Source organism: Trypanosoma brucei, chromosome 5, assembly GCF_000210295.1.
Source record: "Trypanosoma brucei gambiense DAL972 chromosome 5, complete sequence".
Classification (NCBI taxonomy): domain Eukaryota; phylum Euglenozoa; class Kinetoplastea; order Trypanosomatida; family Trypanosomatidae; genus Trypanosoma; species Trypanosoma brucei.
In genome coordinates this window covers 293782-320163 of record NC_026738.1, presented here as the reverse complement: position 1 = coordinate 320163, position 26382 = coordinate 293782, and the positions used below count along the sequence as shown (strand labels likewise).

At 48.6% G+C, this 26382-nt stretch overlaps 15 protein-coding genes across 15 annotated transcripts; 2 read left to right on the top strand and 13 right to left on the bottom strand.

Moving 5' to 3' along the window:
* Nucleotides 1–63: 63 nt before the first annotated feature.
* Nucleotides 64–435, top strand: TbgDal_V1470 (hypothetical protein, unlikely; the record flags this gene model as incomplete). The annotated part of the gene is made up of 1 exon (XM_011774994.1): nucleotides 64–435. The coding sequence occupies one exon, from the start codon at nucleotides 64–66 to the stop codon at nucleotides 433–435; it is 372 nt and encodes a 123-aa protein (XP_011773296.1).
* Nucleotides 436–1599: 1164 nt separating this feature from the next.
* TbgDal_V1460 (hypothetical protein, conserved) lies at nucleotides 1600–4347 on the bottom strand (the record flags this gene model as incomplete). Its single annotated transcript, XM_011774993.1, has 1 exon — nucleotides 1600–4347. The coding sequence occupies one exon, from the start codon at nucleotides 4345–4347 to the stop codon at nucleotides 1600–1602; it is 2748 nt and encodes a 915-aa protein (XP_011773295.1).
* Nucleotides 4348–4353: 6 nt separating this feature from the next.
* Nucleotides 4354–4653, bottom strand: TbgDal_V1450 (T. brucei spp.-specific protein; the record flags this gene model as incomplete). Its single annotated transcript, XM_011774992.1, has 1 exon — nucleotides 4354–4653. One exon carries the CDS (start codon nucleotides 4651–4653, stop codon nucleotides 4354–4356), a length of 300 nt encoding a protein of 99 aa, XP_011773294.1.
* Nucleotides 4654–5179: 526 nt separating this feature from the next.
* TbgDal_V1440 (hypothetical protein, unlikely) lies at nucleotides 5180–5578 on the bottom strand (the record flags this gene model as incomplete). The annotated part of the gene is made up of 1 exon (XM_011774991.1): nucleotides 5180–5578. The coding sequence occupies one exon, from the start codon at nucleotides 5576–5578 to the stop codon at nucleotides 5180–5182; it is 399 nt and encodes a 132-aa protein (XP_011773293.1).
* A 225-nt stretch (nucleotides 5579–5803) lies between these two features.
* TbgDal_V1430 (metallo-peptidase, Clan ME, Family M16, putative) lies at nucleotides 5804–7273 on the bottom strand (the record flags this gene model as incomplete). Its single annotated transcript, XM_011774990.1, has 1 exon — nucleotides 5804–7273. The coding sequence occupies one exon, from the start codon at nucleotides 7271–7273 to the stop codon at nucleotides 5804–5806; it is 1470 nt and encodes a 489-aa protein (XP_011773292.1).
* Nucleotides 7274–9555: 2282 nt separating this feature from the next.
* On the bottom strand, nucleotides 9556–10368 carry TbgDal_V1420 (T. brucei spp.-specific protein; the record flags this gene model as incomplete). The annotated part of the gene is made up of 1 exon (XM_011774989.1): nucleotides 9556–10368. One exon carries the CDS (start codon nucleotides 10366–10368, stop codon nucleotides 9556–9558), a length of 813 nt encoding a protein of 270 aa, XP_011773291.1.
* Nucleotides 10369–11254: 886 nt separating this feature from the next.
* TbgDal_V1410 (T. brucei spp.-specific protein) lies at nucleotides 11255–11848 on the bottom strand (the record flags this gene model as incomplete). The annotated part of the gene is made up of 1 exon (XM_011774988.1): nucleotides 11255–11848. One exon carries the CDS (start codon nucleotides 11846–11848, stop codon nucleotides 11255–11257), a length of 594 nt encoding a protein of 197 aa, XP_011773290.1.
* A 457-nt stretch (nucleotides 11849–12305) lies between these two features.
* TbgDal_V1400 (hypothetical protein, conserved) lies at nucleotides 12306–12827 on the bottom strand (the record flags this gene model as incomplete). The annotated part of the gene is made up of 1 exon (XM_011774987.1): nucleotides 12306–12827. One exon carries the CDS (start codon nucleotides 12825–12827, stop codon nucleotides 12306–12308), a length of 522 nt encoding a protein of 173 aa, XP_011773289.1.
* A 588-nt stretch (nucleotides 12828–13415) lies between these two features.
* TbgDal_V1390 (disulfide isomerase, putative) lies at nucleotides 13416–15185 on the bottom strand (the record flags this gene model as incomplete). Its single annotated transcript, XM_011774986.1, has 1 exon — nucleotides 13416–15185. One exon carries the CDS (start codon nucleotides 15183–15185, stop codon nucleotides 13416–13418), a length of 1770 nt encoding a protein of 589 aa, XP_011773288.1.
* An 850-nt stretch (nucleotides 15186–16035) lies between these two features.
* TbgDal_V1380 (hypothetical protein, conserved) lies at nucleotides 16036–19983 on the bottom strand (the record flags this gene model as incomplete). Its single annotated transcript, XM_011774985.1, has 1 exon — nucleotides 16036–19983. The coding sequence occupies one exon, from the start codon at nucleotides 19981–19983 to the stop codon at nucleotides 16036–16038; it is 3948 nt and encodes a 1315-aa protein (XP_011773287.1).
* Nucleotides 19984–20766: 783 nt separating this feature from the next.
* On the top strand, nucleotides 20767–21141 carry TbgDal_V1370 (hypothetical protein, unlikely; the record flags this gene model as incomplete). Its single annotated transcript, XM_011774984.1, has 1 exon — nucleotides 20767–21141. One exon carries the CDS (start codon nucleotides 20767–20769, stop codon nucleotides 21139–21141), a length of 375 nt encoding a protein of 124 aa, XP_011773286.1.
* Nucleotides 21142–21878: 737 nt separating this feature from the next.
* On the bottom strand, nucleotides 21879–22325 carry TbgDal_V1360 (ubiquitin carrier protein, putative; the record flags this gene model as incomplete). The annotated part of the gene is made up of 1 exon (XM_011774983.1): nucleotides 21879–22325. One exon carries the CDS (start codon nucleotides 22323–22325, stop codon nucleotides 21879–21881), a length of 447 nt encoding a protein of 148 aa, XP_011773285.1.
* A 1277-nt stretch (nucleotides 22326–23602) lies between these two features.
* On the bottom strand, nucleotides 23603–24193 carry TbgDal_V1350 (hypothetical protein, conserved; the record flags this gene model as incomplete). Its single annotated transcript, XM_011774982.1, has 1 exon — nucleotides 23603–24193. One exon carries the CDS (start codon nucleotides 24191–24193, stop codon nucleotides 23603–23605), a length of 591 nt encoding a protein of 196 aa, XP_011773284.1.
* Nucleotides 24194–24640: 447 nt separating this feature from the next.
* TbgDal_V1340 (hypothetical protein, conserved) lies at nucleotides 24641–25558 on the bottom strand (the record flags this gene model as incomplete). The annotated part of the gene is made up of 1 exon (XM_011774981.1): nucleotides 24641–25558. The coding sequence occupies one exon, from the start codon at nucleotides 25556–25558 to the stop codon at nucleotides 24641–24643; it is 918 nt and encodes a 305-aa protein (XP_011773283.1).
* A 218-nt stretch (nucleotides 25559–25776) lies between these two features.
* TbgDal_V1330 (hypothetical protein, conserved) lies at nucleotides 25777–26349 on the bottom strand (the record flags this gene model as incomplete). Its single annotated transcript, XM_011774980.1, has 1 exon — nucleotides 25777–26349. One exon carries the CDS (start codon nucleotides 26347–26349, stop codon nucleotides 25777–25779), a length of 573 nt encoding a protein of 190 aa, XP_011773282.1.
* Nucleotides 26350–26382: the final 33 nt, after the last annotated feature.

Here is a 26382-nt window from a genome sequence, read left to right as displayed (position 1 = left end):
GTGCGGCGACAAGGTAAAAACCGATGTGCCGCATGATATACAAACATCGACCAACTCCACCTCATGAGAAACAAGACAAAACAAAGAGGAGGGGGAAAGGAGGGGCACAAAAATAACAAAACAGCAGGGGAAAGAACATCAAACATAAAAACACACAAACACAAAAAAAAACATACGAGCAATCAACGCCTATCAGAAACGAAAGCCCTACAAGTGAAATTGAGTGAATGCAGCACAAAGCAAAACAAAGAAATTGAGAGAAGTTGTAAAGTTGTGAAGCATACATCGGCGGATCAGATTGGAAAGGTCACAAACAGAAGTGAAAGGGCAGTTCACTTGGGTAGGGGGGGGAGGAAAGAGAATGGGAGCGAAGGAGGGAAGGAAGAGACCTTCATTTCACACAGAGCGGGAAAAGCATCCAGAGCCTCCATGTAACAAAAAGAAACACATCTTCTCCGCGTACAACTTCCTTCTCCCTCATCCATCCCTTCATTCACCCACGCGTGCCTTTTTTTTCTTTTCCCTCCCCCCTCCCTTCAGGTCGAAGTAGTGCTTGTTGGAAGAGCGCACCAGTAACAACTGCCAAAAGGATTTAAGAACGTAACGCCCAAATTCCCCTGCTGACTCTCATCCTACTCCAACTCCCCGATTTTTCCGGCATTCCTTCAAAGCAGACGCAAGCACAAACACATAACATACACGCACACACACACACACACACACACAAAAAACCTCACAGTTCAATGCATACGGCGCAATACATAGTGTAATGTATGTACAAGCAAATACACTACAAATGACGAGTGCCACAACTGAGGTACAGCGCAATCCCGATCCCAAAAAATGAAAAATTAGAGGTAAGAAGACACAAAAAACAAGTCCGCAAAATGAAGGAGCAAAATGAAGCGACTAAAAGAAAGGTTTTAAAGGGTGAACTTTTAACAGAGAAGGCTTTTGAAAAACAAAAAAAGGAGATAAAAGTAAAGTGGAAGAACCTAACCAACACACCACAGAGGTCAGGTATATCCCCACATTTCTTTCCCCTCCCCCTTTTGCACGCACATGAACATAAAGCGGAAACGGTGCCGCTACCAGTGCGTCAGGGGCTCCCGAGGGCCAAACAGTTATCCCGTTCCGGCTAGTCTCGCTTAGGTAATTATTATTTATATAGGATTACCAGCACGCACACATACATATATATACACATAACCTTACTATGCATTTTTCTTGGGCCAGCTGTTCCGTGTGTGCATTCATGTGGAGAGATCATATCCTGTCCACCTAACAAGCGTTGAATTAACAGGCACCATCCACGCATGCCTTTGACTGCATTATGTGATAGATCAAACAAAAAAATGAAAAAAGTAAAAAAAAACTGCTAACTTCATTGGTAAGCAAACACCTCCCCCTCCTCCTCCCTTCCAACACCAGCACACTCCTCAGGCACACATACACACAAGTAAATATTGATCATTTTTTTTCCTCCAAATCCAACATGCCGGCACAAAACCCTTACCGCAGAAGGTTTAATTTTCCTCACCCTGCGACTTAAACGGGATCATCTTCAGGATAGCCATGCATGTTGTGCCTGATGAAGCACTAATGAGGGCCTCGCAAATCTCCCAGTGGCCAGTTCTGTCCGTTAGGTCTAGGGAATAACCCCGTGGAAGCTACTGCCGAGTCAGAAGATAGCGTTGATGGTCCACTCTCTCGAAACTGACGCATGGTATTGGGGCGACTGGGAATGGGCAATGTGAACTCATTGTTACAGCCTGGTGCAGGGGGTGGCAAAACCCACTGCCGGTGCTGCTGACCACTAACCGACTGCTCCCGGGGCGTGTGAGGATCATGCAGACGGCCTGCTCGCTGCGGGAGCCCGTGCGCGCGCGGCCGGTGATCTCTGGAATGATCCGGTTGTTGAACCTCACCACCCCGATGCAGTGAGAGTGGATTCATTCGCCACAACCGTCCCTCATCCACATCCCGTGACATTTCCTCACTCGTTCGCCACTGCTTGTGTGTGTTCATCTGACGAACAGTGTGATCGTTGCATGCCCGATGAGGGTGTCCAGTGGCTGGCCGAGGCGATCCTTCATTCATTAACCGCGGTCGATCCCTACACGTATCTGTCAGGTATTTTTCATCCAGTGGTCGCCGGTGCCCCTCATTCACCCACTGCTGCTGCTGCTGCCCATTCACCTGGCGCATAATTTCTTCGTTCATGAGGCGCTTGGGGTGCTCACCCATTCCCCCCTGTCGGTCCCCAGTTCCTTGAGATAGGGTTTCCGAGTTCGCCAACCACAACCGTCCCTCATCCACATCCCGTGACATTTCCTCACTCGTTCGCCACTGCTTGTGTGTGTTCATCTGACGAACAGTGTGATCGTTGCATGCCCGATGAGGGTGTCCAGTGGCTGGCCGAGGCGATCCTTCATTCATTAACCGCGGTCGATCCCTACACGTATCTGTCAGGTATTTTTCATCCGTCTTCTGTCGCTGCTCTCCACTTAGCTGTAGTGGTAGTTTTGCATCCATTCGCTGTTGCACCTTTCCATCCACACAACATGCACTGTTTTCATCGCTTTCTAGCTGCTGTTTTGCACAACGTTGTCCCTGCTCCTCAAGTTTTTGAAGTGGCTGTCCTTCTCCCCCTATTGATGGACAACTTTGTAATTGTCCGACTCGGACAGCTCCACTCCTTCTCGCGTCATCCCTGCGGCTACGCGAGCGGCCCTCCTCAGCCAGCATATATTGGAGCTGCTCCGTGAGCTTTGCATTCAATGAAATAACCTGCGACCGGAACACCGGCACGTCGTCGTAGTGCACAGGCGCAATGTAATTAAGAAAAAGGCAAATCGATCCTGCTGTTTCGAATAGCCTACCTTGACCGGAGTCCCCATACGGCGCTGTTGCAGAGTCCTGCAAATCATCACACTGGAACACCAAATGCCACCCCGAGGCAGCGCTGGTAATGACATGAATATTCACACGGAAGCACCGACACGCGGCATTGAGGCAAAGCTCATCACCCCACGAACCACTACAGTACATGTTAGATATGTAATTGCTCCACTCCTCCTCACCATCGAATAGAATCTTGTAACTCTCTTGTCGAACCTTCATGTAACCCACCACGAGTCGGCGAATTGTCATGTGAGCACCGGGGTCACCGAGTAGTTGAGTTGCAAGCGAACGGAACAGGCAGTTCCCATCGGATTCTTGAACATTTGCTTCCACACCGAGCCGGCGCATACGCCGCTGAAGCCGAGCACGACCCTCCACAATCTCCCGCTGGCGAGCCTTCTCTGCTACGGTGTCGAGGTCATTCACACCAAACACCGAACCCACCAGATCCGCGTCGCCCGCCGTACCATCATTTCCCTCGTCATCCAACCCGAGATCCCCATCCGTTTCCGCATAGCCCCCCTCCCCGCCCAGACACGCTCGCTTCAGTGACGCAAGTATATCTGCTGGTGTGTTCAGAGCCTCACATTCAACACACATGCGAAGCTCATCTCCACAGCACGGTGATTCCTGCGTGAAACCGCATTGCAAACACGGCCACACAAATGGCGCCTTGCAGCTATGACATTCATCACTATTTTGTGTATTGGTCGTGTTGCACATGGAACAAACCCAAATGAGGTGCACCGTTTTGCCATCCAAACAACGTGTTAGTCGCTTGTCAGTCGCGCTGCACGTAGCGTGGCAAACAGGACACTTGACAGTTAGCTCATCGTGGCCATTGCCCGCAGGGGTTCCTTGGTCCCCCACTTCAATGCATCTGCGGTGCGCCCAGGCGCTGCTACACCGGTGGGAATCAACACCTCGTCCAAGACCGTTATCATTGGCCAACTGAGTGCGACCGGACGGATCGGATGGCAATGTGGACCTCGACTGGGATACGTGATTCGTGGATTGTACCTCATTTGCCGCTGGGGGGGTCGCTGACACCACAGTTGGAAGCTTGGGCACTAACGGGGTCGTCCCTTCAGTGTCTTTTACTCGGCTAATCTTCGAAATAAACTTGGCATCAGCTTTCCGCCTCTCCGGACTGTCAACGAGAGGCATAATTATGTCAAGAAAAGCTACGCGAAGGCACCGAAAACAGAGCAGCACCTCCTGCGGTTCGATCGGTTTTACCAAAGAGGCGCATAACCAACAGCGATGTCCCTTTGAACCCACACCTGGGAGACTGTTGCTGCGGGTATCGGAAGCAGCGGCGCTTCCCTTCGTGTTAGTGCTTGCATTGCCCGTATTAGAATAGCCTGGGCATATGATAAGCTCATGGTGTGCATACGGGCCTCGTTTAACCTTCCTTTCGACAAGTTCTTTGATTGCAGACATCTGTAACTATAGCAAGGACCAACAATATTTTTTACTATTATTCCTGTTGTGGCCGAAAAGGCAGTGATAACAGGGGTGGGAGTCGGGAAAGCAAAGTGATATCTTCACCGTGAATAGCCCCATCTTAGCAGGGATCGTCGAAGTGGTATCAAAGTGGGATAAAAAGGGATGACCAAATAGAAGAAAACGGCAACATAGAAAGATGAAGGAAAAGGAAGAAACCAAGCAGGAAAGTGTGCAGAGGTGAGTAAATGGGTGTGGGTAAAGAGACAGTTGGAGAAACCCGAAACTCATTTCAACACGCATGCAGCGCACACGCCCTTCTCTTTCCTCATTGCACCCCTCCAAATTCACTAGGACGATATAAAAATATAAAAACAAACAGACACAAGCACACACAAGCACACACAAGGATACGTCCACTACATCCCTCAGCCTCGATGAGGACTGAGGGTAACATTTTAATAATATAAATAATATAGTTCCTCTCTAACAAATAACCCGCAACTAGCACATACACGCACATGTGGGAACGGTTTCTCTCTCCCTATCTTCTGAACAAACAAGGAAGAAAAATAAAACAGGCAAACAGACACGTGCATGCCGAAAGAGCACACGTACCAGGATTGTAAAAATAACAATAATAGTAAGGGTGACTTAGTTAAGTGTGCCCCACTAACCATCAAGCGGCGCAAAAAAGGAAAAAAAAAACAAACGGAGAAACAAATAAAGAAAAAATACATCAACACGCGCGCAATTGTACATCTTCATGTTAGATTCTCTACGTAGCGAATCCGCTGTGGGAACCCCAAGAGTTTCATTTTTGCTGTTGTTAATTGCCCCTCCTCCTCCCAACATATGTAACAATAAGACTGAAAGGTAAGTGATGAGTAAGTAACTTTTTAAACACTTCAAGCAGTGCATGGCGCCACAAGGAATCTTGCTTCTCCCTCTGAGCTACATATATATATATATATATATATATAGAGAGAGAGAGAGAGAGAGACACATGCTTCTGAAAAATAGGAGGTTTATTGGCGGACCCGCATGTGCATTTAGGAAGGGGGGAACAAAAAAAAAAAAGAGCGATGACAACGCGATGGAAATGGTAACCACAAATAAAATAAACAAAAATAACAAAAACATCTCCCTCACTCTCTGTTCCTGCTGCTGGTACCGCTGTACTACTCATATATGTGAACAGAGAGGAAGGAAAAGGCGCAGCCGCCATCAAAGTTACTGCAACTGCAAAGTCGCATTATCGCTATCCGTCAGGATAGATTCATAAAAATAAAAAAAAAGGGACAACAGCGGTGTCATCACCTACGCCATAAAAACCAAATACATATGTGTACATGTACGTGCGCAACATGGAAGATTTAAAACAAAAAAATATATAGTAATAATAATAACAGAGACTAAGTACGGAAAAGGGACGAAAACGTTTCTCCATCATTTAATACCAGTACTTGTAGGACCAGTGTTGTGTCCAGTCATAACCTGGAATGTTAGCACAGTAACCAAGATAACTGTACACCGGTTTCCGCCCGTAGAAGTAGTGCTGAAGCACCTCCTGTACATTTGTTGGTGTCACATCATCGATACGAGCGTACATTTCCTCCAGCGGAATGCGGCGCCCATAGTGAAGTACCTGCCGACCAATATCCTCCGCAGAGTTTGAGCTGCCGTCCATGTTGAAGAGCAGTTGGGACTTGAGGTTCACCTTGGCCTGAGCAAGTTCCTGTTCATGGAGTATCTTCTGGCAGATGCGGCACCATTCCGCGATGGTGTATTGAAACACTTCAATCATTGCCGTGCCGTCTCCAGGACCCGCCTGAGCCGGCCGCCCCACAACATACATTCCGCATAACCCCGTGTCTTTGTACTGGTGCAGAAAAGGGTTCGCAATTTCAATACACTTCTCGTTGAAGTGGGTGTTGGTAGGAGTGCTGTGATCCAGCGAAGAGAAAGTTTTTAGGACACGATGCATGGCATGCTGTCCAAGTTCATGTTGGGAACGGTGGAACGGACCGGGAACTTCACAGGCGAGTGCAAGCGGAAGGGAGTCCTCGCATGCTGCGCCACAGGTTTCAAAAGCCCATCCAATGTGGACAGTCTTGTAACGCAAGTTCCACAGTTTGTACTCTCCTCCCACAAACCGGGCTTCGGGAACTCCGGCGAGTGTTACAGTTCCCTTCTGCAGGTCCCCGAACGCGCTGGTCGCAGCCCGTTCCAAAGCGGTATGGTTCACAGCTCCGCTCCCCACGACCACCACGCGGCCGGCGCTAAGCATCTTGTCACGGTACTCTCTTAGCTGCGCATTGCTGAGACGCGTCGTCCCGACCTCTGTGCCGTACAGCGGTGTACCAGGCCCATGTGTTGTGCTGTCGAAGGCACAACGGTGAAGATTATCCATGCAAATGTCATCTGGCCGCTGTTCAAAGTCATGTTGATCGCGTAGCACCGCCTGTTTCGCCACCTCCACATCCTCATCGCTCAAACGGGCATTGCGTACCACATCCGCCAGGAGAGACACAGCACGCTCCGTATCTTCGCGGGCGACACGCATATACAAATGTGTGTGCTCGCGGCCAACGTTTGCTGTTAGCTGCCCACCGAGTTCGTCCACCGCTGCGGCGATTTGTGCTGCGGTTTGGTTGGAAGTACCAAGAAACCCGCACTTTTGCAAGACTCGCGCAGTGCCGGCGTATTGCGCAGGTTCATGACGAGTTCCCGCATTCAACCATACACCAACAGTAGCGAGAGACGCGATGGGATTCTCCTCGCATGCCACTCGCACGCCGCTACCAACTGTGCTGAGTGTCGTTGGGGGAATCTTTGCAAGGACATTGCTGAGAAGTTTAGTGGTTGCATGGTTTGAAGAGGGGCGGGACCGCTGAATCAGAGTGGAAAAACTGACAGACATGATGACGGCTGCTCGTGAATAGCTCCCCTTCCTTTTATATGTTCCTTTTCTTGTTTGGGATGGGTTTTTCTCGTGTTTTTTTTTGGCCGGTTTCACGATAAATAAATTCCCTTTGTGATACTAAAGCTGTCACTGATACTGCTGCCGGTTATGCCGCTGCTACTTTTACGGCGTACTCACCCTGTTTGTGTTTTCTCACGTTACTTCTACCTTACGCCGTAATTCACTTCCGCTTTATTGTTTTTGATTCGGTTTTGTGTTTTTAGTTGCTATTGTTGTGCTTTTTCCCCCTCTCCAGCTTCCTCTTTTTTTATATATATATGGGATGTATTGTTACTGTCGTTATTTGTATTAATGTTGTTTTCACTCGTAGTGATTGCACCCTTCAATGTTTTTATTTACTTATTTTCCTGTTACTTTTGGAATGCACTACCCTTTCACACTATTTGTTTACTGCCTTATTTACACTTCTCCCTTTTTTCTTTTCCTTGGCAACACTTTCCTGATTTTTGTTTACTCTCTATTTCTTAATTTCTTTCTTTTGGTGCCGTTTGTAATGAACTCTTGACTTCCTACCTTTAGTCGCGCAAACGCATGTGTACGGTAGACGAAAATAAATGAGGAAGTGCATATATACGTGAGTTTCCAGCGTGGTGAACAGACACAGCAAACATAACCGCAACAATACATTTCTGTTGATATATACATATATATAAATATATGAATTGCAAATATGCAAATGTATAAATGATCATTTAGACTTCCCGCAAGACAAATACTTAAAATATGTGTGAGGATCAGGAAAAGAAAAAACGACACGTAGAGGCATATAAGTTAGCGAAGATAAAATAAATGAAACGGAAATTTAGGAAAAGATATAAACAGCGGCAACTTCATCACCAACGATACGATCGCAGCGAACACAAAACAACCGAAAGTAAGGGGAACATGAAAGCACTTCAACACCTCCTGTATTTATATATATATTTATATATATATATATTTATCTACGGGGGCAAAGAAGGCGAGAAATTTTTTTCCTGAGACATTTAAACCCGGGTTGTAGGGAATAAGTCAAGTTTTTAATTTTTTTAAAGAAAAAAAAGGTTTTCATATAAATACTTAAACAAATAAATATCACAGCAAACAAAAGTGAAAACAAAATACGAAAGCGTAGCTTCCGCGGCTGCCGTGAACAGCAAAGAACGGTGCTGAGACGACTGGACAGATGGGGAAAGTAGACTAGTAAATTAAATACATAACCACACAGAAAATACTTTCATGCGTACATTTTATTCAACAGTGGTATCTTCATCCTTCAGAAAACTTGTTTAAAAAAAAAATAAGAGAGAAAAAATAAGAAAAATGGGGAAATGAAGCGACTGTGGCAATTTATAACATTGCGCTCAGCCGTCTCTCCCCCCCCCCCGCTTCCCCGATAACTCTCGTTGGAAACAAAACAAATACAATAAAATAAGATAAAATAAAGTGATGTATGGCACTGTGGTGACACGCACGCAACGCGCAAGAGAAGGGCAGCTCAACATTGTTTTAGCACCACAGGGATTCAAAAAAAAAAAAAAAAGAGGTGAGCCGTTAAACGCAAACGCATATAAGTGACAAACAGTGCCGGATGTGTTCGGAGTCGAGGATGGAGGGACCAGGAGACGAAACAAAAGCACGGATCAAAAAAGGGTTGGAAAGAAGTGTCCCAGACCCCCTTCTTTAAACACCGGCAGCACTTTCATCATTGTTGTGGTCCTCTCATCTTAACTTCCATCAAAACTAATGTTCCCTTCCCCCTCCTCCTCTCCTCCTCTTCATATCCACATTATACGTTCGAAGCCCCCACCTTTCCTTTTCCATGAGTGTACAATACACACGCATGTTACACATCGCGCTTCTCCCCATTACTGCACCATTTGAAAAGTAAGAGACCAATACTGCCAAAAATGACCCAACAAAATTTTTTAAAAAATCAATAACAATAATAAGTAATTGCTAGTAGCATACAATTGCGTTACACATCTACTGAAAAGGACAATACGATTCGCTACGAAGCGGCCAACGAAAAAGAACCACATGTACTTGCCTAAAGTCGGCACTTGTTTCAGAGAAATCCAAAAGCACGGCACCTGTCCTTTCTCCTGGAGTTTCCAAGAGCATCACGCCGCCGTGAGGACGGGATTGTGAGGAATGTTTCTGTGCGAAGAAGTAATTTTTCAACATATATATATATATATATATATATTGGACAGACCCACGGCAGAGAGTGTCACCGATCATTTTCCCCGATGTCTGTCCGCCAATAAACCCGCCGATGCCTCAGCAGCGACACTACGAGACATCGCTACATATGTTCTGCCAATGTCCCGCATCACAGTCATGCCTTCCTCCACGAGACGTCTGCGACATTTTGCCTCTTCACGGAGCAATTTTCTTACGTGTCCATCTCCCAGAGAAAAATAAAGCATTTTATGTTGCCCGTCAGCCTGCACATGGTCGTGTGACACATAAGGCCTCCCCTCCCACTCCTCCTTAAACATGTGAGTCGGTTCGAAGGACGTCCTAACATCAAAGCCGGCATCCCTTCCGCTGGAAGAGCCACTGACTTGCTTTTTACCGCTCTTTCCACCCTTTGCAGCTTCAGAATTGAAGACCACAACATCCTCCGGAGAGTCCTCAGCAAAGGGTTCAGACGGTTTAATGATTTGTGAATGCACCGTTGGGTGGCCCGACGGAGTCAGAAAGGCCTTCACACGATCAAGAAAAGAACTCTTTCTGCCGGGTGGTTTGAAATGCTCGTGACGGCATGTGTTTGAAGAGTCAGAGGGAACACTGAAGTTACCGTAACACTCACTCTTTGGGTAATTAGAGCAATCAGTAGATGAGAGCCCATATAATTTTCTACAGCTCACATCACCGCACTCGGGGTTTGACAGCGGAGAGCCGCATGTGGGCGGTGGCGACAATGACTGGTGTCGCGACGTACCATTTTTTACAATAAATAATGGCGCACGATTCGATGATGCGCTAATGGAGCGAGGCCCGTGAAATACCTCACGTGGAGGGGGTGAATCCGTGCTACTGGCCATAATATTGCCGCCCCCACCCCTTCTTTGTTTGTTTGGTATTGTTTTCCTTTTTTTTTTTCTTTTTCTTCGGTCCCTCACACTTTCTTTGTTACTAGGAATGTGAATCTTTCCTCCGGAGACTTTTCTACTCTCAATCTGTTTTTGGGGGGAGTTTTCGTTGCTTTTTGCTCTTATACTGAAATAACCCAAACAAACCTCCCTTCCCTACAAATCTTTCAATTCACGTCTTCTTTCGATCAATAAGCCTAACGGCAACAGTGGTAACAACCAGGTGTGAGACACAGCCCGTTCAATTGTTGTGACGCCAACAAGTATTTTCACACCCCACCACTAATTTGGGTTCTTCTCAACTCCACTGCAGTGCACAAAGTTCGTTACTGAATTGCCCCAAGAGAAAAGGGAAAATAACACGACAAGTGACAGTCAAGAGGTTGACACAACAGTGGGTTTATAACAGATGATTAGAAGAGAGGCAGCGTGTTAGCAATTAATCATTGAAGTTCTCTATGAGCTGTTGTATGAATAGGCTTATATGCCAACACATACGCACAGTAATTCTATAGATAAGTGGATAATTTATGCATAAATAAGCACCGCCCAACAACAACACCCGCAAACAACAAGTGGGGCTCTCCACAATCACGGCAGCGGGACGGCACCAAAAGTAATACCTGAATAAAAGCAAGGACAAGCCCTCCGCGGAATTGACGCGGTTACCCCTACAGTAACGACCTCGCCACGCAACGCATAAAAAGCACATAACAATAAAAAAATTAATTAATTAATTGAAATGCTTCTTTTTTTCTAACAGAAAAAAACAATAATACAAAAGAAAGAAACAAGTGATGAGCCAGCAACAATAAACTCTATGTAAAAGGGAGGGACTTCACCACAGGGGACCACTGCCACGCAGCATAGCGAGGCGGGACTGTCGAGACGACTTGACTTTTGCCCAAAATATATCCGCCGGTGTTTCGGATGGGGACGTCGGTGTGGCGAAGAGTTGCACATGTTGAGCAGCAGCCGCACAGTAACCCCGTGGGGCCCGCCGGCCAGCATAAATAAGTTCCGGAGCATCTTCAACGAGAACCCCTCCCCCTTTCAAATGATCAGTTGCGGCACGAACAATAGCTTGGCCACGACCTCTGCGCAAACGATGCGCAGGCGGAGAGGTGGTCATCACTGACGGTTTTGTTGTCGTTGCCATAACAGGAACTATATCGTCGGTAATTTTATCACGCAAATAAACTTTACCGCTGCAAGCTGTCCAACTCGCACATTCTTGGCCTTCGCCTTCTATTTGATACTGTCGTTCAGACTCCAATGTAGCGGGGCTGCTTTCGTACCCGCAAGAACTGTGGGTAGATTCACTGTCCTCTTTACGAGCAACGGGACCAACGGCTGGAGCACGGTTGAGACGCATAATACGGTATGGCAGAACCTCCTCTTGCTCTTTTCCCATTACGTAGGCCATAGACATCTTGCTCAGTGCAGATACACAAGTCCGATGATAGGGAGATCCCACAAAAAAGAAAAAAGGTAAAATAGTTGGAAAAGGAAAAAGAAAGGAAAAAAGAAGGAAATGGAGAAAATGATATAGTAACGACGGTCTTGCCACAACACGACAGATGAAGAACAACAAGCTCTCAATTGCAGCGGGAAAATGGCGGCAAGAGAAGCATCCCCTCCCTCTTCCGCAACACTTCCGCAAGAACTATGAAGTCAAACGCAGCAAAGTGTAAAATAACGACAACAACACGATCACATACAATGAGGAAGTAACAAATAAACGTAAGAGTCAGTAACCACTCCGCGGTCTTCTTCCTTCCTTTCCATCCCGCCGTTCAATATTCGCTCGTCCACCTGAGAAAACATATACTGTATTGGGTTTCTACCCCCCCCCCATGGTGTCCATTTCGGCAGACACACGCACCAACTCACACCTTTTGCTGCTGCTTCTTCATCGAGAAGGACATGGCACAGGCACATGACTTGTCTACTAATTCGTTACCAATAACAACAAATGCGGAGCCCTTCAACTCAGAATGGAAATCCACCACTGCCGAGAGAAGTTTCGCTACCGAATGCTTATCGACAACTAGCCGTGGCGGTGGGCCTTTTGCCTTGCTTTCACCAACATCACCTTCACCCTCACCTTCGGCTACGGTACGCAACTCCTGGCTCTTCGGTTGGGGAAGCTGAACGACATCGCTTTCCGCCACCACAACGTCCTCATCCGCCACTAACTCGCTGTTCTCCTCAAATAAAAACTTATACGCGTAGCCGTGACATCCACCGGACTCAATCATCAATCGCAAATACCGCAGGTCATTGCCGTAGCCCTCCTCTGCATTCTTCTCGCTAATGCGGCGCCATACCCGCGGTGTAACTGAAAAACTTTTTCCGTAGACGGCAGAAAGTGGGGGTACGCACCTGAGGAACAGGGAAGTGCGCAGCATAGTTCCTGATTCCCCAACTCACTCAGTGCACTCACTATTGTTTCCCGTGGTGACGCAACTTCTTAAACGCAACTGGAACTCCGCCGTACGAACTCACTTCACCTCAACTTTGTAACTGAGTGCGTGGTCACCCCTATTTGACCCTTCCCCTCAAATAGACTGATCCGGCTTTTAGTGATGCCTCCCTTTACTCTTTCCTCTCGCACACAGGTCCTGGTTGTGGTGCACTTTCTTCTTTACCTCTGATACCCTTAGCCGCAAGCCGCGCTGCTAACAGGGGTCTGAAAAAGTTAACAAGGGAAAAGGAAAAAAAAATATGTTACGTAAGAAGTTATGTCCCACATATGGGCTGCGCGCGCAGACGCAGCAGCATTAGCACACGACGCCATAACTTGACGCTTCCCTAAACACGCGCAAATGCGAATATTCGTGTGCCAAAGATACAAATCCCGACTCTTTCACCGCTTACTTTCAGTCCACAATGTGCTTCCAGTGCCACAGAATCACCGTCTTCAGCTTACTTTACGCTCTCACACGCTCTGCACCTGCAGTGACCAACCGCACTTCCTCAGGAGCGAATTCCGGATATTAGCTCCTCTTCTTTTCAACTGCAGAAGTGTCCCTTTCCCCGTACCCCGTCATCCTTTCATCCGCACGCCGCTCAAACACCGGCTCTACGACGAGTACAATGAGGAGTACGATCGCAAACACAAAGAGGGCGAGCACAACAACCACAAGTAGACTGTCTTCGAACTCGAGGACCTCGTAGAGAAACTCCACTCCCGGAAGTCGCAGCAGATGCTCTGCAACCTCCCCAACAAATGTCATCTTTTCACCAACCGCGACCCCACGTTCGACATCAGCAATGAAGGAAACGATGACTGACTGTTGCTCGCCCCCACGCGGCCACGGCAAGAAGAATTTAATTACCTCGAAGTGAGGAGTGTGCCTGCGCAAGCGGTATACCTTGTTCCGCCGCGGGTCCACAACCACGAAGGCGGGGAGTTCTTCCAGCTTCACTTTGTATTGCGTACGCCACGCCTCGTGAGTGCGACCATCAACGTACGCCAACGAGACCCTCCGCTGAGGTTCAAGCCCCACAGCGACCGTACGGCGAGCTTCGTTTCGTTCTTGCACCACCTCACGCAGAGCTGGAAGCATATTAGTGTCAGTTTGTGTAATAGGGCCATTCGTGATAAGGAGGCCCAAATAGTGATGGTTCGTGGTGGTAACGGCTGATAGAAGCGATGACGAAGCTCGTTCCACTGCATGAAGGCCGTTTAACATGAAGAAGGCTATGAAGGATGGGTGAAGCAGCGGGGTCACGCTCTCCGCCCCGCTCTTTTGAGGGATATTGACGGACTCCTCAAACCACGGACCCTCGTAACATTGTGGTTGTTTGTATGCGTCAGAATCAACAAGCACAAGTGCGCCATCGGGCCCACTGCCTTTACACCGCTGTGCGGCCTCGAGAACGGCAATATATGGCGTTATCCCCGTCTCTGCCCAAGCAGATGGCACGTCATCACCATATATCACACCAAACCGAATCTTTTCCATCGAAGCAGCAGCGTCCACGGCAACATTCCACCGCGCCTCGCGCGCGTCAGAAAGCCGATCTTGTTTCTGCATGTGCTTCTCCTCATGGATGGACTTACTATTATTCGCTTGCACTCCCTGTTGCTCTTCCCCTTCACCCACTCCATGTTGCCCTGGAACAAGTTCTTCTCGCTGGTGCGGTGCATTGGCACTTCGAGAACCTGTTGGAGGAAGATAAACATACATGGGCACGCGCCTTCCCATATCCTGCCGATGCGCCCTAACGAATTCATCGGGGCTTGATGTCAAATCGGCAAATGACCCAACAGTGCCGGCTAAATGAAGTTGGGTCGCAAACTTCATTAAAGTCTCGGGAGTGAGGGCACCACGGTACACATGCCAGTTTTCTGCCTTGCCAGTGGTATATATGAGCGTCGGGTATACCTTTACGCGGAACCGCAACGCCAATTCGGGACTCTTTACAGCATTGACGGTTGCAAACCTCGCGTGCTGAACTCCAAGTTTCGCCAACTGCAAATTAGCATCCGCATACTTGGGCAAGGCGGCCTTGCAGTGACCACACCATGGAGCAAAAAAGAATATGAGCCAAGGTCCTCTCTTTCGCCCCTCTTTATCATTAGATCCCTTTGAAAAAACATACGAGTCGAATGTGTCGTCATTAAGTAGCGGTATGGTGTCCTCCCGTACCTCATTTCCCAAGTCAACAACCCCTCCAGCAACCGAAACCTCAGTAATCAATAAAAAGAGCACTAGTGCTACCACAGGCAGGACATGAAGCAAACTTTTCGTTCGTTGCATCTCGTTTGTTTGTTATCGCGTTTTTTCCCCTTTCTAATAACGATATTGCCGAGAGTTAATAAAGCTACAATGTGTGCTTGTCGTACGTAATATATATATATATATATATATATATATATGAATAGAAAAAAAAAGTTTCCCTTTGTGTGGTCGTCAGTGCGCTTTACTCATACGAAGTACAAAGCGAGTAGCGGACGTGGTGATTACTTAGTGGCCCTTGTGTGGTCAAATATACCCGCCACGAAGGTTTGTGGTGGAGGTTAACTAAGCAAAGAAAAAAAAAAGATACGTGTGGTAATGCAAAGTAAAGTAAGAAGGTAAAGGTACAAAAGGGGGAAGCAATGACAGTCCACATTAAAAGACCAAGACAGTTGGCAGCAGCGAATCAGAGGAGTGCAATGGCACCAGAAAAAAAAAAAGAGGAACGACAATAGCAGTAAAAAACAAGTGGGGAAAAAGTTGCACCCAGTTCCTCGAACTCATAACGAGTGCAAAAAGAAGGAGCACCTCCAACAAACAAGTATACATAAAAAGCAATCGCAACAAGCACCGCGACGTCCACAAGACACAAGCTGATTGGATGGACGTGACTTCCCAAAGGAAAAAAAAAAAAGAGACAAGTGAGAAAGAAAGATAAAGATAAAGCGCAAAGTACTAATACATGTCGCACCTGCCATTGTGGCTGTTGCCTACCCTCCAGGAGAGAGGAAGCGAAAGTGGAAGATAGGGTTAGGGAAAGAAGTTGCGAATGAGTAAGAATTCTAAACTCCCTTCTCTTTCCTTTTCATTATAAAAAGCCTTGCGAAAGCCCCTTCGTTGAGAAAAAGCATAAAACTTACTTACTGTCAACTCACCTTCGCATGTCCCCGTATAGTGTATCCAGATATGCCTTGTCGTTGATGTAGCACATCAGACTCTCCCTCAGTGCCTCAGCCAAAGTAGTCTTGGTTGTGAGAGAGAAGAGCTTCACAGGCACATACCTGGGAAGAGGCAACAGATTCCTCTCATTTGCAAGGTTCCTGAGCATATGTAAACGGAATCGGCGACGGCGGCGGCAGCGTACGCGAAGGGCGGCCAACTGGTGGTACGTGCCTCCAATTATAGAGGTCAGTGGAGCCAGTGGGGCCCGGCCGAGGATGGGTCGGTCAACGCGTATTTCGCGGTAGAACAGTCTCAGACGGCGCTTCGAATGAATACGCACCCTAATGCCATTAGCATCCTCTTCGCAATAGTACTCATTAGCATATCGCTGGGTGGGCAGATGGATACTTGGCAAAGTAAACCGCGCCCGATGTGCTTGAGGCAACCGGCGTGGAAAAAGGGGATGCCTCGGCACCAAGTGCATCGGCCCGCGGGACGGTGGTTGTGGCCGCATATGGACGACAGTATCGAAATCATCCATCTCATGGTAAAACGCATTCGGTCCTTTGGGTGTCGGCCGTTTGGGCCCTCCCACTCTCGCGGAACTGAGCAGGGGTAGAGCTGGCAGAAAAGCAGGTGCTCTTGGAGGCGTGGGTATATGCTCTGTGATAGGAACAACAGCTGTGGGAGTGGCATCTTTCGCCTGCGCCTCCCTCAGGGCATTCTGCGTGGCCCGGTAGCGCTCCTTCGCAGCCTTTATTTCTTCTCGCAACTCGCGTTCCCTTTTCTCCCGCAGATAGCGCATATACGCCGTCTCCACAGGACGATGTTCACTTTTCTTGCACAGTGCACCAAGGACAGATGCCTCCATAGCGCCGCTCGCTGTGAAAATCTTAGCATCGTCACTAAGAAGAGCATCTAAAAGGTCAGAGCACGCCAAGTCCTCCGAATACCCCTCCATTAATTGCATCAACCTCTGAACGAGCTCCGGTTGCAAATTGTCCTCCATAAGATTAAGAACATCGTCATCCGTCAGCGACTCGGGTGGTATATTAACACCCTTTGCTAATAGTCGATTTATAATCACATTTCGGTACTGATTAACTTCCTCAGTAGTCAAACGCTTCCGCTCAACGGAAGACAGACGGAACTTTATAAGTCTCCCGACACCATCGGAAGTACCTTCCAGTAGCTCATGAATATTTCTACCCCCACGGCCACGAGATGCCTGTAGGCGCTGCTGCTCGGCCTCGAGTTCTCGTAACTTCTGTTCAATGCGCTTCTGGTCAAGTAAGAGGGGAGCCAAGGCCTCATTGTCCGAGTCAGAGCCTTCACTTCGTTCGTCGGAGGGTCGCAGGCCCGTAGCTCCACCACCCCCAGGGGAGTGTGAAACCCCTAACTCGCACTTCATCTCGGTGTTTGACAGCCACCTACCCTTGCCCTGCAACATCCTTGCATTGTACCCATAGGCAGCTGACACACCACCACCGCTGCCATCCGCGTCACCAACAGCAAATCCTTGCGAAGTCCGCGGCGAGTGACCCTTGTGTTTCTGTTGGTGAAGAGGAGGGTGTAGCCTCCTACCTTCTTCATCATAAATAGCTGGGAGTCCCTCCTCACTTTGCTCATCATCATACTCACTAGTCTCCGAGTGTCCGGAACCTTCGGGCCATCTAAGAGTTTTAACATGCCCGCGAGCGCGGCCAGGCTTCTGGCCGCGGCCCCTTCGGTCGCCCTCTTCATCACGTTCATCGCCGCTATGCAGGTCATCTGCAGACGATGAATCCGAGATTTCAGCTTCCTCGTCAAATTCTTCTGTTTCGCCTTCACGAGTTATATGGTGGATACCACCCCCTGGCGAGCGTACAGAACGAGCTTTGGAGGCAGCGCCGGACGACGCCTTCGCATCATTCGAACGCTTCGACTTGGAACCACCCTCACGAGCCACAGCGGTGGCCTTCCTCTTACGAGGGGAGCGCCGGCCCGCCGATTCAGGAGTTACATTTCCGGACGAGGGGAACGCCCTTCCCTTATCTACACGGGATTCGCTGCCTTCTGTTCCAACACTTTCCCATCTGCTCATAGAAAGTTCAAAGCTCTCACGGCTTTCACCGGATTCAAACCGATTAGTGAGCTCACCACCCTCGCCACACACCGCACGCGTTACACTCTTCCGCTTGTCTAATAAGCTCGGGATTCGCCCCTCACGAGGCCTGTGATGAAAACCGAACGATTCTGGGACGGGACTCGTGCCGCAACTGTCAGTCTGCATGTCAGTGTTGTAAGTCTCCGGAAATGAACTCAATGAGCCACCCCTGCTAATTCCTGTCCATCTGCGATCGTGAGGCCGCCACGGAAGCCGTGCCCTCTGGGAACCTCTTAGCTCTCTGTCATCCACGTCCCCTACCTCGTACAATCCCTCCAAACCGCTAATTTCACTATCAGCTTCAATAAAACTCCCCTCAGACCTTCTCTGGCGCCTCGGTAGCCTACCGCCAACCTCCAAGCCTTCATTTGTGGAAACGGAAGTCACGTCCGCCTGTTCCTCGCCAGTTCTTGGTCTGCTCAGACCGAGGTCCCGTACAGCACTGGTCACACCTCTGCGGTAGTCCTGACTCATTCCAGTGATTTTGTTGAATACATACAAGGGGGGCTTGCTAGCCGAGAGTGCGGTGGCATACTCCGCCAAGAGATGAGCAGCCGGGTCACCCTGATCGGCGAGTTGTTCGTTGCTGGTCCGGGAATCAGGGGGTAGTGGGGCAGGCGTGCGCTCGGCGGGGCGAAACGCCTTCTTAAGCACGGGGTCCTCATCGTCCCAATCATGGCCGAACGCCTCGCAGTACAATTCCGTGAGGAACGCCACGTATTCGTTAGGGTGTGCCGTGCTCGTCCAGTTGTCTGCGAGTTCAACGATGGAGTAAAAAAACTGCGCAAAGGTTATTTCTGGTAGAGCCAACAGAGAGGCACCAGTCTTAGGCAGGGCAAGCGCCGATCTAATGGAATTCATCTCACCCTCCATTGATACGTTATCGGACAAATTAGGTAACATCTGCTTTGCAATGTGGCGTTCCGGATCCAGTAAAATATCTACAGTATCCTGAAGGAATGGACCCACTGCGGATGCCGGTGGAAAGAGGCCCGCTGTCCTCCGCGGATACTTCCCATCAACTCGTAGGTCAGAAATGATACCATCAAAGATTTCTGCTTCTAAAGCCCCAGGCGGGAGCAGGATCTGAGCAAAACGCATGTGGAGATAGGTGTACTGTGTGGGTGTCATTTGGTTTGCGCGCTGAATCAACTCAGGGACCGGTGAAGATGCATTGCGAGGATGTACGGTGCCACTGGCATCAAACGCCCCATAAATATCAGCCCCAGTTGTCGGGCACGTCAAGCGGTCCCAATATCGCCGAACAATATCCAACAACTTTTCATTACTTAATATGCTCTCTAGCGCTAGAGCACTGAATGGCGACTCCCCTATAAGAATTTTGTGGCACGACTCGATACAATTCCAGTTGTACGCGCGCAGGTCTTTCGCCTTGATGGATTTGGGGTTCAATGACGCCGGAAGTAACGTGGAGTTCCTGCTGCTACGATCTGCGGGTTCGCAGCCTGATCTTGTGGGCGTTGAGGTGCAGGAAATTCCTTGTTCTGTATTGCGAAGATCATTTTCATCAAGAAAGGTTCGAAGCGCGGTGAAGTAGCGGCGCGACATCCAGGAAACCGCCGGATGTCGCAGAGAGAAGAGCTGGCGGTGCGCAAAAGGTGTTATACGGGGCCTAACAGCCAACATAAACTGCAACACGTCAGTCTGCTCGCTCACCAGCTTCTTCCGCATATCGTTCGGGACCGAATTACAGAATCCATGGAAAAGTGACAAAACAAAACTCCTGTCCACTTCAATGGGGTCAAGCCGCGGCTCTGCGGCAGTTTCCATTTTCTTGTGTTGCTATTATATATTTTACCCTCCTCCTTCTTCGCTACAACTGACAGGGACAATGGCAGCGGTGCCGGTACTACTTATACTGCCCCAGCGAACCGTAAACCCACAAACACTTGTATGGGCGGACCGCACAACACAAGCCCCCGCCCTGCAGTGACCTCAGTGCGGCGCTTCGATTTGGTGAGCCCGTTTTGCTACCCTTTATCGCCAGACACGAGACACGCAGAATCGAGCACAAGGAAGGGGGAAAGAAAGCTGGAAAAGGGAAAAAAATAAGATCAGCCCGTTCACATAACGTGGGGACACATATCCGCGCGAACTGCAGAACACAACAAGACATCAAACTGCCACACCGAGCGCGGCAGGGCAAAAAAAAAAACAAAAGAAGTGGAGGGAGGCGTCCTGTTTATCGAACGGAAAATATATATATGCATATATATATATATATATAAGAAGCGACAAAGCAACAAGATATGAGATGGCCACAAACACCTCTGTTTGCCTTCCCCTCTCCTCTTGTGACGGTGAGAGATGAAACCCACGCTACAGGTTAGGCAAAGACTGCAAGACGGAAAGCGCAGGGATGAAGATGAAGGTGGGGTCCACGCACAGCCCTCATAAACACCATAACCCCATTTGCAAAAACAACTCTTTTAAAGGGAAAATATTACATAAATTGTCCACAAAACACGGAAAGGGGATTATTTTCTTTTCATTTCCTTCAACACACTGTTCTTTTCAATACGTAAAAAGTGCACAAAGGTATTGCGCGCATACATGTGCATATATGTTAGCAATTTTATTGAGCGAAACGTAGCCCTCGTTCGTCTTTGGCGTGTCGATGCATTCATTACTTTTTTTCAATTGCTTCCCGCACCTCTACGACCACCACAATTTGAAAATGGGTTGCATCCGTCGCTCAACAGCCCTTCAATTTCTTTCGGTTCATTCATCCCCTTTCCGTGCCTCCCCACCACACTTCGCCACACTGCGGCACGCCAACTACTCGTACACCTCATGCGAACCACATTGATCAGTGAAGAGAAGAGAAGGTGTCGTACGACACTATTACACTCTCTTTCATGCATGTCGTCACGGTCCTCAAATAATTTCTCCCCTCCGATCTTACGCAATACCTGTGTAGTAAGGTGATGGATTTTCACTGCTTGCAGGGTTAGACCTAATCATTTTTCTATCAGGTGTTATTGGTGTCTCTTTGCTTTTGTTTTTTTTGTTGAATGTTCTTCTGTACTATTATTATTGCCGCACCGTTAGAGTTTTCTTTCCCGTTTCTTCAGTACCTCTCTCCTCTTCTTCATATCGCTCCCTTCCCACCCCTCCCCTTCCCCGCAGTCACACTTCAGCTCTGCTATTTTATTCTTTGTTCCTCACAGAGAGCTGACAGCCAAAAAGGGAGGGTGGGGTCCCTTCCGAGCCCCTGAGTTTTTAGCACAGTTTGTCAAGACCCAATCGCCTGCGCAGTCTTTTATTATTTTCCCCTTTCCCTTCCCTCTTCTAAGCCTCCTCTCTTCCTTCGACGCCGGCGCTCCCACATGCGACACCACACACTTCTCAGCTGGAAGTAACTGCGACTCCTTTCCCTCACCCTTTCTTTTGTCTTTTACTGCAGGCCCCACTACCGTGGGTACTTCATCTCTTTCATCTTTCTTCGTCTGCTTGCTAAGCACCGTTCCTTCTTCTCTTCGGTCCCTCCTCTCCCCCTACATATACTCCAAGTGGTCTTCTCTTTCATCTTCACCTCTTGTTTTGCTTTGAAACTTTGTCTCCTCCGTTGTTTCTTTCTTTTTGATTGTTGTTCTTTTCGTTTATTCGGTTTCCGGCTGAAGATCATTTCTTATCACATCTGCCTCGTTCACCCTGCTCCCTCCTCACATAGCATACTGCCGCGTCCACTCCATTGCAGTTTTGTTAAAGGCATTGCGGTCCGTCTTGTATTGCCGGGCAATATCAGGCACGAGTGGATCGTCAGGGTTGGGATCTGTCAGCAACGAGCAGACGGAGAGCAACACCTTCGAGATGGTGAGGGCGGGAGACCATTGGTCCTTCAATATATCGAGGCAAATACCACCATTGTTGTTGATGTTCGGGTGGTAAATTTTCGTCGTGAACTGCAACTTGGGCGGCTTGAAGGGATAGTCCGACGGGAAGTGGATGTTTAGGAAGAAGAGGCCACCGGCGTACGGCGAGTCCTCGGGGCCTATAATGGTCGCCTTCCAGTTGAAAAGATCACTCTCGTTGACCGGTCCACCGCTGGTGTTGGCAGGCGGGTCCCGCTCGAGGTCCTTCAGCTCCTTTTGAATGCGACGAAGAGCCATGTTAATGTAACAGAAAAGGAGGGTATATACCTACGCCTGATATATATGTATATATCTATGTATAGATATGGATACCGTTTAATACCTTCGCTTTAGGGGTGCGCTTATCTTGCTTAAACCTTCACTAAATCTAAAAAAAAATGGCACGCGGAAATGTGGGTGTTTAAATAGAAAACACGAAGGTGTAGTAGAGAGGAGCTAAAATTTGTGAAGCAAACAACACGGAAGAAATCTCACATCCCACGTCGTGCTACACCGCACCGCACTAGATTTATACCGTAAAAACGATCCCCACAATTGATTCGCCTCCAACCTGCCGTGATCCTGTCTTCCAGAAAAGATGGAACGCCATCGGATCATCTCCTTTGATCGTGGGTCGATTGATCCGTCAGGTAACCACCGTTCTGTGCAGGGCCGTCGCAGCCGTTCACCCACGTAATTCCTACCAAACAGCGCCAGTAACTGCGGGAGGAAGCTGCACCTCGGTGTTCCAAACGTATCCGTAAAGCACTTTCGCGGCGTGTGAGGAGCCAAATGAAGGTGTTGGTCCGCCGCTTGCCCAGAATAACCACCCCAGGAGTGAATGTCAAGCCACGAAGAGGGGGCAAGAGTGCACGCTCCGCCACACCGGACAGTGAGAGTAAGTGCGGAGAGTGTGTCTGCACAGCTAGTTACGTTATTAGGCTCAAGAAACTAAGTGGCTCGGCAATGCATATTCTGTCGAGCCACTTCCTTCAAACCACATCAACAGCTAGCTCCAAAGGCGCATACACCTGAACACAAACCAGCTGTTCTGTTTTCATTTCAAGCAGCATCACACATGGAGGATGAACCGCCTCGTCGTTGACCTCTTAACGCCTACTAAGGAGGTGATTCCTGCAAATGAGGGCGAGAGCATCAGCGACTTTTTCAGGTATAAAAAATACTGGTACGAACAACGCAAAACCCCATACTGACGGTCCCACGCCAGGGGAACACGCAACAGCTCTTTCCTATTACAGTAGCGTCGAAGCAGTGTTATACCGAGTACGAGCGAAACAACATTAAGGCATCCAACCCACCACCCCCCTTGAGGGAAATATGTCAAGCGCCCAAACCCAGAGGATGCCAACAGGAAAGAAAAGGGTGGATGAACAGTGCCGCCAGGAATCAAAACCTTTAACTTCGCCCCATCGGCTATGGCGAACCTCCTGCAGCTCCATTTTTTCCTTCGCTTTGTTGTGGCTGCGCCTGCCGCTCCGCTGAACATGCTAAACAACAAGAGCCTTAACTCCGTCTTATCTTTTTCGCACAGCACGCGGAACAAACGCTGTCGGCCCAGTGGGCTTATCGGATGAAAACGAAAGTGGCACTGCTGTAGCCGAGCGCCTCGCTGCATCTCGCTTTTCCAGCTTCAGACGCTCAGTACCCACTGTCAAACCACCTTTTCCCACCTCCACAAATACGGGACTCCCTTTGTACAGTGTATTTCGAAGCCCAACAAGTTTCTCCACGAACTTCTTAGCGACATCACCCTTTTCATTAAACTCGAGGAGGAAGTACGGCTTCCGCGACGACCTCACGTAAACACACTCAAAAGGAGCGTCGGTTCGGAGAGTGGGGACGCATCGACCGTCAGACTCATCGCCTGCAACGTTATACCACTTCGCCACCCCGAGAGCCTCCCGGTGCTCCGAAATGAATCCATTTAATAACTCCCCCCGCCCGTGGATTGAAGTACAGCGAATAAAAAGCGTGGCTCCTTGAGGATTGGCATCCCCACTGCTGGTCTCCCGCAGTTCACCGTGGCCTCCCTCATGGCGCCTAACTTTCAAAGGAGGTTCGTCCGAAGGAGCTTCCCCCGTCGACACCCTGTTGCTTTCATCCATCCCAATCTTGAAGCAGGGAGTTACTGTTATAGTTCCTGGCGCCTTTCATCCAGTGAAACAAAAAAAAAAGAAAGGACAGCAACAATATGTACACAAGTATATATATATATATATATATATATGTAAACCGGGTGGACGACATATGTGAACCGCTACTCTGGGGAATTCTTGTGCGGCCGCCTCAAGCAGCGCGACCGCCGACCTTATACGATTGCAGTTGCGGATGCAACGGAAGCGTCAGTACGCATTACGATAAGCGAAGTCAACGTTGTCGTTTCCTACGGGAGGGGAACAAGTTTGTCTGTCTGTTCGTTTTAATGCCGTCTCCTGAATGCCCCTAGAGCCTCCAGGAGACCGTCTATCCCCAGTAAACAAAAAAGAGAGGAGTTGTACTAACTGCACTGGGAAACTAGTACCGCACATAAGGCCCGTGCACAAATGCGCTAACTAAACACGCAACATGTCCTCCAGTTCCTTGTATCGCTTCCTCAACTCCGTGAACCTCCAACTGAGGTCCACGTCTAGGTAGCGCTTCTCCCGCAACTCCAGAACTCGGGCCTCGTCCTCATCCAGCTGTGATAACAATGTCCAGTCCCGCAACGGGTGTAGGCCCTTAACCCACTTCCCAGTGTCAAAGGCCCCAATTTCCTCCTTTTCCAGGTATTTGTCGTCAACTGCTACGCGAACACCTCCTATCTGCTTTGCGTACAACGTGTTCAATATTTGAGTTGACCTGTAAGGCATTAGATCCCCCAATGGTGTAGACACAGGACGAAATCCTCCATCAGAGTTCAAAATAGAACGCCTGAACACAATGCTCACTCGTTGGGCCTCAACTGGAAGAACCATGTGGAAGTAGACATACCGAGATGGACCGGACATAATGTAAACACTTCCGTCTGGTATTACTACATCCAATTCTTCGCCATTCTGCACGTGTACAAACCTCAAAAGAGCGTTTGCGCCAAGAGATATTACGGCGAATATATCATCATATACGAAGAGATTATCGATATGTGCCCTAATAAAGTCCTCTGGCTCGTAAAGATTTGCTGTTTGGTTATTCAGCCACCCGCGCGGCACAATCCCATCCTGTTCCAGGCGCTCGACAAGCGGAAGAAACGAATGCTTCGGTAGTGGCGGCAGCTGAAACCGTCCATCACTGAGCTTAATCGATGCTGAGCGCTGGGTATACACATCTACGTAACCACTCCGTAGTGCCAATTTTTCCCTCAGCTGAATATAATCGGGGAAAACAGTTAGTCCAAAGTCTTCTCCAAAGGGGTGATAAGGCTCACCAGATGCTAGATACCCCAGACTCCCACCTCTAAGAAGATGCTTCGCGCTGTCCAACAAACGCTTCATCCCTCACCGCTTTAACAGAAGAAATAGAGCAGAGGTAGCACAACCGTATATACATATACTGCCACTGCGCCTCAAAAAAAAAAAACTGAGGAATAAGCATGTGAACAAATTCAAGACAGTAACGCGCATAAAATAACAGTGTAGGATAAAACAAAATTCTTCTTCAGTGTTCGTTGTTAGCAGCCCAACACCCATGCACTGGATCCACTTTAGGTCACCTACATGTTCAGCTGGGAGAATGCGATCCGCCGACGCTTCATCAAGGCTGACTCACCTTCTACCGAGGAGTTATGTACCTGAATCCAGCTGTCAAATTTTTCATGGCACTTCCGGGAACGGACCGGCCTCTCAACGTAATATGATGGATCCTTCGGTATCGGGGTACCTGCTGGAGGTATAACAATCTCGACAACAGTGTACTTATGACGGGGAAGCAACTTTACACCGCCGCATACATCCTCGGTCATTACACATCCCAGTGTATCGTCCAGTAGCATCCTTCCTTTTCCGAACATAGTGCTTGGATAAACGCAGTTATGGTCCAAAAGAAAACTGCGGCCATTTATCTCCACGGGGCAATAGTGCTCTTTCACAGTTTCTTTTTCCATTAGAAGTAGGTGTTGTCTTAACCGACAGTGCTCTAGCACATCCTCAACCGTTGCTCTGCTAATGATCTCCAAACTGTCTGCTTTAGTGCACAATGAACACCAAAGAACGTCGGTTGACTCCTCGTACTGTATACCCTGTCTGCTGAACTGCTCAGCCAACACCTTTCCCGGTTGTACAGCCATCCTTTTTCAGGGTTAGGGTTAGGGTTAGGGTTA